General features: G+C 47.2%; 1 protein-coding gene across 1 annotated transcript; it reads left to right on the top strand.

Annotated features, from left to right (window-relative positions):
- The first annotated feature begins 4,200 nt into the window (after nt 1-4,200).
- LOC123041691 (phosphoenolpyruvate carboxylase kinase 2) lies at nt 4,201-5,656 on the top strand. The gene is made up of 2 exons (XM_044464271.1): nt 4,201-5,080; nt 5,269-5,656. The coding sequence occupies exons 1-2, from the start codon at nt 4,264-4,266 to the stop codon at nt 5,322-5,324; spliced, it is 873 nt and encodes a 290-aa protein (XP_044320206.1). The 5' UTR covers nt 4,201-4,263; the 3' UTR covers nt 5,325-5,656.
- Nucleotides 5,657-9,577: the final 3,921 nt, after the last annotated feature.

Raw genomic sequence — 9,577 nt, 5'->3', positions numbered from 1 at the left:
GCGTGATGGACATTGGCTTGAAGAAGCAACAGTGCGGCCATGCCAACGCAGGTTGTGACTTGTGACGCGGTCAATGTCGGCTTGATGAAGTGACCGTGCGATGGTGCCGGTGTGCCCGCTCCGTGTAATCCGTGGGGCGGCGATGTTGGTGATGATTTATCCTTCGCGATGCCGAACTCTTGTTCATCTCGCCGAGATGATGATATGAAGAAGTTGAGCTCGGCTCAACAAAGCGACGATGTGTCTAGCGCAGGTCAACATCCATGGAGCAATGTTGCCGGACTGGTTTGACACCAGCGTGATGGTGAAGAATACCTTAGAGAGGGATTCAAATTTTATGGGCACGTGTTTAAGAACAATGCACAATAACCTAGAAATAGACTCATTCAAAAAGGTTGTCCAATATCCCGTCATGAAGAAACATGAACTCGGGTCGGATTCGTATTCGCGTAGAAAATAGATCTGAAAATTGGTCCACTCATCGGAAGGTTCCTGGAGTTGGAACAGTCGGATCGAGCTGAAAGTTTGAAAGGTGGTAGATATAGGAATTCCGCAGCCGATCAACGGTTGGATCTTTCAAAGGACGCCCGAGCTAGATGCTGGACACCATGCTCCAAACTCGTCCGGATTCTCGTCCAGATTCGACAGGCCTCCGGTATATCCGAGATCGACGGAGATTGCTCCATCGGAACGCGACGAAATTTTGTAGGATTGTTGTAGACTCAATTCCGCCCACTTCCACCAAAGGAATCATCAAAGCGATGCTCGAGGAGGCGACTACTGCGGATATGAGTTCGATGTCCAGAAAAACAGCACGGTCGCTCGAGGGCAATGTTGACGTTGAGCCCCCGAGCTCCATGGATGATTCCTCCACAATCTTGATAGGGATCAGAGTTGATGTTGATGAAGGCCCTCATCCGAATATGACAATCGGAGGCAGAGGACAATCCTCGGTCGAGCCAATGTAACTAGTCGAGACGGAGACGAAGATGCCGATGTCGCAGTTGATCTGCAGGCGAGCCGTTGATCCTTTGCCGATCATGCAGCTGAACTCTCAATGAAAGCACCATTGTCGGTGTCAAAACCGGCAGATCTCGGGTAGGGGGTCCCGAGCTGTGTGCCCTAGGATCGATGGGTAACAGGAGACGAAGGACACGGTGTTTACCCAGGTTCGGGCCCTCTCTAAGAGGTAAAATCCTACTCCTGCTTGATTATATTCGATGTGTATGATTACAGAATTGACCTACCTCGAGATCATATGTTGTGGTCTAAAACCTAAAGGTATGATGAATACTGTCATAATCCTCTATCGACTAGCCTGGCCCTGGCTTATATAATGTACCAGAGGCCTAGGATAACAAGAGTCCTAGTCGAATACGTTGGTGGAGAGGAATCCTTATCTTGATCACCAAGTCTTGTAGAATCTTCCTCGTATGCGGCATGGGCTGCTCGAACTGGCCCAATAGTGAACCAACGGGTCCTCGGCCCGATCCACCTGGTCGGGAGACGATGTGGTGAGTACCCCCTAGTCCAGGACACCGTCAATGCCACCCTATGAATTTTGTATGGGCTATTTTGTTGTCAATGTCCGAATAAGGTGTAATGTCTACAATAGCTATAGGGCCTTTAAAAAAATATCTGTATGAATTTTAGAAGATTGAAATTCTTTGAACATTATGTATACGTGAAATGTCTGATTTATGGACTATGTTCTATAACCTTTCCTGTAAAAATTGTATTCCGCTACATTATGGGTATATATGATTCAAAATAATTGTATAGAAACTTTGGAGGATTCTATTATTTTGAAATTTTCCTGGATTTGTTTCGTCAGTAGGATTGAAGATCGAAGGCTTTTTTCAACGCACCATTTTCGTGCGGTTCCAAAGAATAATTTCTATTGAGCCCAACTTTATTGAAAAATTTATTTGTTTGTAGTGCAACTATGGCAAGCATCCAATCTGTCAAAAAGTTCATGTGTTTTGTGTGGTGCAACTAAATGACTTTTGTTATAATTTTTTATGTGTTCATAGTTTTTGTAGAAATTTAACGTGCTATGACATCTAGTTCTTTTTTTTTCTTATTCTCATATTTTCAGAATCTTGAATTCCCATTGACTCAAACATTTTAGAAATAGCTTTTTTTCCAATGCCTGGAATTTGGATAGGTTGGCACAGTGCAATCAAATAAATTTTTACCACATACATTATCATATAGTATATGGCATCTAGTTGTTATGTATTTTCTTATTCTCATATTTTTTTGATCCTGTCGGTTTTGTGTTGAATCAAATACCTTAATAATATTTTTCAATGAAACTTATTCAGGTGTGATCTAGTACAGAAAATATCGATACGAACCAGTAATGAAATTGAGTTATGAATTGGACAGATGGTTTGAGTTGCGAAACATTTTTCATACCAAAATCAGCTTTTAATCAGATGATATCCCCGGGTTTGCCTTTTCCCCGTGATATAGCCACCTTCTAGTCAGTGGTGGAGCTAACATCCACAATTGGGTGTACTGATTTCATTAGAATCATAATTTTATGACCGTTTTCAAATTTTTTTTTGCATATGTGCGTATTTTATACAGATAGTCAATGTTCTTGCGGAAATAATGGGTGTACACTTGTATACCCAAGTACCCTTGTAGCTCTGTTCATGATTCTAGCCTTTGCATGTAGACTCAGATGGACAAATGCCCTAACATTAGTGCGTTAAGTCTTCCAAATAGGCTGATGGCAAGTGGTTTACCTAAATGGATCTTAAACGGCATATGCTCGGATAGAACTGAAAAAGAGTCGGAATATCTTATCGGCATTTTCACACAAAATACCCGAGCACAAACACAATGTGCCATGAAGTGGTATAAAGATTCGAGACCGATCTCCATATCTGCTTATGTTCCAGGACGAGCTAGTGCCAACTAAACTAGTACTACTCAGTATGAACCGGTCCACAGCGCTACATGCGATTTGAAAAAGAAAACAGAATCACATTCCGAGCAAAAAGTGTTAAGTGTCAAGTGCAGACCCCCCAAAATATATTCTCCGTGGCGACAGATACGTGAGAGGCGCAGGAGGACATACGGCTTATATAACTAGGTGACCTTATCAGAAACGGATATGCGGGTCCCTTTATCCCCCGTTCCCGTCACGGCGGGGCAAGCGGCCACGTCCCTGCACGCGGCGGAGGTTTGTGGCCGGAGGGAGGTCCGGGGAGACGTACGTACGTGTGGACGAACCCGTACCTTGGGCCGTCCGGAGACGGCCGAAGCTTTTGCCAAAAGCCGGTACTGTTTTGTGGCGGAGTGCGAAACGCACGGTCGACGATGAAACCGTGCTCTGGTTCGTAGCGGGGTGGTCTACGTCGACGTGGCGGCTTGCTACTCCAATGTGGACGCCAAGTCACGCGCTTGCTAGAATGCGGTGTGTGTTTGACTGCTTACGTGTCTCCTGGACGCAGTGGCTCTCTACCACGTGGAGGCAGTCGTTGTGCACCGGCAACTTAATTATCAAATATGGATTGATAATTATGCATTGGGTCCACATGGAATCTTCTCGAAAACATGAGCTATGATCAATTGATCAGGCTGGTACTAGTAATAGTAGTATCATAGCTAGTATCATGCATGCCAACTAGACAATTTTGATGAGGTGCCATAACATTAAACGAAAAAAGAAAGGATGTAGTAGTATCATATCATGATACCGTATCATATTAAATGCTATGCTACTTTGTGTCATGCATGGCAATAAATATGGTACTATATGATACTATCCATTAGGGGGTAGTATCATACACTAGTATCATATACATGATACTAGTATATGATACTCCTCGTTACAACCAGCCTCATCGACATTGTAAATGGCGACGAGGTTATGGTTGCTAAATAAAGCCAATTAAACTAGTACTAGTATGAGGAAATAATGAAGTGTTTGACAAAGACTCGGTAGATTAGTCGTGCTGCTTGCTGCCTGCTGATCCAAATGTATCCGGCTAATTGCAATTGTGATAGGACTGGATAAGATTACGTGTATTATATCTGTGCAAGACAACCTTAAACTGAGCTGCATTAGTAGGAGTAGTATTAACCAACGCGAGGGTTAAATTGGAATATGGTCCGGTCGAGCAGGATCCGCATATTCGGCGGCAGCCCGAAGTTGGGGCGCCCCGTTAAATAGGCGGCCACCGGTTCGCGAACCAACTATCCTCCGAGAAAAGCACTGCGAGAGGGTAAAAAAAAACAGATCTGCCCATGAGTGAGGAACTCGAGCGGGACTACGAGATCGGGGAGGAGATCGGGCGCGGCCGCTTCGGCGTCGTCCGCCGCTGCGCGTCCCGCTCCACCGGCGACCTCTACGCCGTCAAGTCGGTCGACCGCTCGCGCCTCGACGACGACCTGGACCGCGGCCTGGCCGAGCTGGAGCCCAAGCTGGCGCAGCTGGCCGCCGCGGGCAACCCGGGCGTCGTGCAGGTGCACGCGGTGTACGAGGACGAGGCGTGGACGCACGTGGTGATGGACCTCTGCGCCGGGCCCGACCTGCTCGACTGGGTCCGCCTCCGCCACGGCGCGCCCGTCCCGGAGCCCGAGGCCGCCGCCGTGGCCGCGCAGCTCGCCGAGGCCCTCGCGATCTGCCACCGCCGCGGCGTCGCGCACCGCGACGTCAAGCCGGACAATGTGCTCCTCGACGCCCCCGACGGCGGCGAGGGCGACGGCCCCGTGCGCGCCAGGCTCGCGGACTTCGGGTCCGCGGCGCTGGTCGGCGGCGGAGAGGGCGCGCGGGGGCTGGTGGGCACGCCGCACTACGTGGCGCCCGAGGTGGTGGCGGGTGGCGAGTACGGGGAGAAGGCCGACGTGTGGAGCGCCGGGGTGGTCCTGTACGTGCTCCTCACCGGCGGCGCGCTGCCCTTCAGCGGCGAGACGGCGTCGGACGTGTTCGCGGCGGTGCTGCGCGGGAGCCCCAGGTTCCCGCCGAGGCTGTTCGCCGGGGTGTCGCCGCTGGCCAAGGACCTGATGCGGCGCATGATGTGCCGCGACGTCTCCCGAAGGTTCTCCGCGGAGCAAGTCCTCCGTAAGCGCCCCGACATCGCCTCAGATTCTTTCTTTAGATTGGAGTGCTGCATGCATTTGGAATATCTGAGGAATTGTTTTCTCCAAAAGTGCATGATTCGTTCTCTAGATTATTCAACCCGTTCGTATCCGTTCCTTAATAACCACCCAACTTATCTTGATCTGAATCAAGTTGATTGATGATCGCAGGGCACCCGTGGATCGTGAGCGGAGGGGGCGCCCGAGAGGCGGTGCAGCCAACCTGAGGAGCCGTAGCAGGCCCACGTACGTCGACTCTTCCCGTGGAGACAACGTGTCTAGCGTCTTTGTATATGCGACGAGAGTGTGCGAAGTAGTAGCAACAGAGTTTGTATAAATCCAGAGTGCCGAGGAGCCAGCCAGGGTTTGGCTCTAGGAGCTATCTTTTTTCTTCTCCTTTTTTTCTTTCTGGGCTTTTTTTGCTGCCTTGGTTAGAGAACGCCTGCCTGTTCGGTTTCTGCGTGTGACGGGATATGCTGCTGCTCATGTACAAACTAACCTGCTTGCTTGTATAAAATCTACTATAAATAAGTGTGATCTTTGTTCTGTTTTTCCGTTATGTGATCAGTATACTTGGTTCATCATCTAATCCACTTCCGCATGGGCACATCACTGAGCTGTGCATGTACAGGGTACGATTCATATGGTGACATTTATCCATCTGTCTGTCTTCTTTTTTCCCTTCGCTTGGACGCAAAATCTAACTGACAGCTCTGTTCATTTTACTAGTACTACTACCTTTCTGTACGTTCTTGACACCTATGGCATGTTTCGGTCCTCTTCAGCGCTGTGGTCTAGTGCAGCGAAACACAACAAGGACGTATCTGTTGTTTCCTGTCCACACCAATGTCGACAGTTTTGTTAACATCTTAGTAAAGTTGCAAGTTAGTAACGTGGCCATGAACAAGCCAACTCTACAACCCCACCTTATCTTTGGGATGAGCTACTTTATCCATCCGTTTCGGCTCTGTTATCCTGTATGCTTGAGCTGTTTTTGAAATATATCCGTGGAAATAGAGTTGTTTTTGAAGAAAAAGTTTGCCTGATGAGATAGTTGTCTTAAGTTTGCCTGATGAGATAGTTGTCTTAAGTTTGCCTGATGAGATAGCCGCCTTTTTCTTTTTGAGGGATGAGATGACTTGTTACCACCGGAACCGGATCCTCTAATATAGAGAAGAAAAGTTACGATGGTACAGTGCTAGCCTAGTGTAAAATGAAGAAGAAAAGTTAAAAACGGTTAGTAGGTAGTTAGCAGATTGTTTACCGTTGATATTTATCATAGACATAAATAATTTAAATTAATTTTATTTCACCATCAATTTGTTTGTATGTAATTACTATAAATGTACTGAGTAGATCATCAATTTGCAAATTAATTTTTTAAGGGATGAGATGACTTGTTACCACCAGAACCGGATCTTCTAATATAGAGAAGGAAAGTCACGGTGCTACGGTAGTTAGCAGATTGTTGTTATTTACTGTAGATATAAATGCTTTAAATTAATTTTATTTCACCATCAATTTGTTTGTATGTAATTACTATAAATGTATAGAGTAGATCATCAATTTGCAAATTAATTAAAATCATTTTAGACATAATCATATGGATAGAAAGAAGTGAAGTTCGGGTACTATAGCTTCTCTAACTTTTCTGCTCAATGTTAGAGGATCCGGTTCTATTACAACCGTGTGACGAAACGAATTGCTAAATTGCAAATTGTTTTTGAAGAAGGTTAGATTCCTTGTCGTGAAACCAAATCTGAAACTCGGTGTATTTGTTTAGTGGAAGACAATGTTCTCATCGACTACAAGGCATCTTTAATGATTTCATCAATTTAGAAAATGTACCGGCTCAGGTGTTGAGTAAATAGGCAATTTCTCGATTAAATTAATCCACGAGTAAATCACTAGCATGGCATTGACGAAGTTGATGACGTACTGACTTTGATCTAAACATGCACGTACTAAGCAAACAGTAGACAAATCTACACATACTGCTAGTACTGCTAATATGAAATTAATCAGGAGCGGGATAAACGAGTTATACCCTCCAGTAGGCCATGCAGAGGCCGCGGCTTTGGTGGCAGCAGCGGCGTCCTCGGCGGCCTTCTTGTCGGCTTCAGCTTTCTCGGCGGCGGCACGGTCGGGGTCGGTGGACATGGTGATGATGAAGGCGACGCGGACGTAGAGGAAGTAGACGATCGGAAGCGAGCAGTCGCGTAATCGCTGCCCAAAAACCTATTCGCCCCTCACCCCGTACAGGAACCAGAAGGGCGTGGTTTCGGAGACCTGCTCTCCCGTCGACCGTGTACGCGGCGGACGGGATGGAGTCACCGGCGGCAGCAGCAGCAAAGGAACGACGGTGGGCGTGCGCGTGAGCAGATGTGATCTGTTCGTGGCGGCTAGGGTTAGGGGACACAACACACTTATATAGACGCAGCCGCGTGGAGAGACGTGGGCTTGACCCACGTCCGAGTCCGTGACAGCCCACGATCCGACGTCTCGGATCGTGGCCCTGCTGTCAGAACCTCTCCGTTAGTGACTGGCAAAAATAAGCGCATAGGTGTGAGCTCGGCTCGGCTCATTCCCGCAACCCGCGGCGCGGCGCGTCGCCACGTGACGAGGCGAGGCGAGGCGTGGCGAGGCGGGCGGCGGAGGAGGAGCGCGCGAGGGCCTCTTCTCTTCTCAAGCTCCAATAGCATGTAGAAGAGCCACCCTTATAAACCACTCCAACTTTCCTTCCACTAGCATGGTGGGACTAAACTTCCCACCACCTTGTCATGCCACCTACATGGGCCCTTAGAGATCAAATCTGAAATTGTTATATGGGCTCTAGGCCCATCTCACATTTCAACAATCCCCCACCAGATCTCAGGGGCCCACTTTGTCCTTTGTTCCAAACGTTGTTTTGATATATTAGCATTTCAGTGAAGACCTGTTAAGGTTGAGCTTCACCTAGAGCAAGTAGCTACACTCCTTCACAACTGAACAATGGACTATGCCTTGAATTGTCAGTTTGGCGTAAAGAAGTTTCACCACATGTCTTACTAGTACTGGGCTGCCGAAGGCTGACCCTCGGGTGGAGCATATAAGTCACACTCCTGGCCTATTCATGAGCTTACTAGAGATCACCCCAATCTCATAGAATGTGACTAGCAGTCGGGCTCACATAGGTGTGTTCCTCCAAAGATCGCTCTGTAGGATAGCATCTTGCTTATACATATAAGCCTTGGAACACATTAAGACAATAGTCATCCTTCCATACAGTTTCCGAGAGTATTGCATCTCCAACGGAGTGGGTTAGTAAAGTTACTCTCCTCAGTTCACCACTGGCTTGTTTCCCAGGTCCTACTTCACGGGATCTCCGATCACATAGGTTGGGTTACCACCATGGCAACTCATGTGGGTCTCATACCCATCTCCCTCGATGCACTATCTATCACTACACGTGATAGCCCTTTCGTAAAGGGATCTGCCAGATTCTTAGCCGTATGGACATAGTCCAGCGCTATCACTCCGGAGTTTCTTAATTTTCTGACAGCTTTTAATCTCATTCTTATGTGTTTGTTGGACTTCATGTTGTCCTTTGAACTCTTCACCTTGGTGATGACAGTCTGATTGTCACAGTTCATAAGGATAGCCGGAACCGGTTTATCAACCAGTGGCAAGTCCATCAAAAGATCTCGAAGCCATCCTGCTTCAACACCAGAAGTGTCTAATGCTGTTAATTCTGCTTCCATTGTCGATCTCGTTAAGATCGTTTGCTTGCAAGACTTCCAGGAAACAGCGCCACCTCCAAGAGTAAACATATACCCAGTTGTGGCCTTCATCTCATCAGCATCAGAGATCCAATTCGCATCACTATACCCTTCAAGTACCGACGGGTCTCCGGTATAGTGAAGTCCATAGTTCATAGTACCTTTCAGATAGCGCATAACTCTTTCAACAGCATGCCAATGTACATCACCCGGTTTGGAAACAAACCGGCTCAGTTTGCTCACAGCAAACGCGATGTCAGGCCTCGTTGCGCTCGCTAGGTACATCAGTGAACCAATGATTTGAGAGTATCTCAATTGATCTTTAGCCATGCCTTTGGACTTTCGAATCAACACGCTAGGATCATATGGTGTTTGAGATGGTGTGCAGTCCGAATATCCAAAACGACTCAACACCTTCTCAACATAATGGGATTGCAGAAGTGTGATCCCACCCTCATTATCTCTCAGTAGCTTGATGTTCAAGATAACATCAGCCACACCAAGGTCCTTCATCTCAAAGTTCTGAGACAGAAACGATTTGACCTCCTCAATGACTTTGAGGTTTGTTCCGAATATCAGTATGTCATCAACATACAAGCACAGTATAACTCCTTCGCCCCCACCATGGCGATAGTATACACATTTGTCAGCCTCATTAACAACGAAACCAACAGATGTCAGAGTTGTATTGAACTTATCATGCCATTGCTTAGGTGCTTGCT

The sequence above is a fragment of the Triticum aestivum genome, chromosome 2B (genome assembly GCF_018294505.1).
Source record: "Triticum aestivum cultivar Chinese Spring chromosome 2B, IWGSC CS RefSeq v2.1, whole genome shotgun sequence".
NCBI lineage: Eukaryota > Viridiplantae > Streptophyta > Magnoliopsida > Poales > Poaceae > Triticum > Triticum aestivum.
The sequence above is the reverse complement of the archived record's forward strand: the minus strand, read 5'-3'. Positions and strand labels throughout refer to the sequence as shown.

Excerpts from the sequence above, each read along its gene's own strand:
- LOC123041691 (XM_044464271.1), top strand. The coding sequence starts at position 4,264 with ATGAGTGAGGAACTCGAGCGGGACTACGAGATCGGGGAGGAGATCGGG. Across the intron at positions 5,081-5,268 it reads CTCCGCGGAGCAAGTCCTCC|GGCACCCGTGGATCGTGAGC; the intron begins GTAAGCGCCCCG and ends TGATGATCGCAG.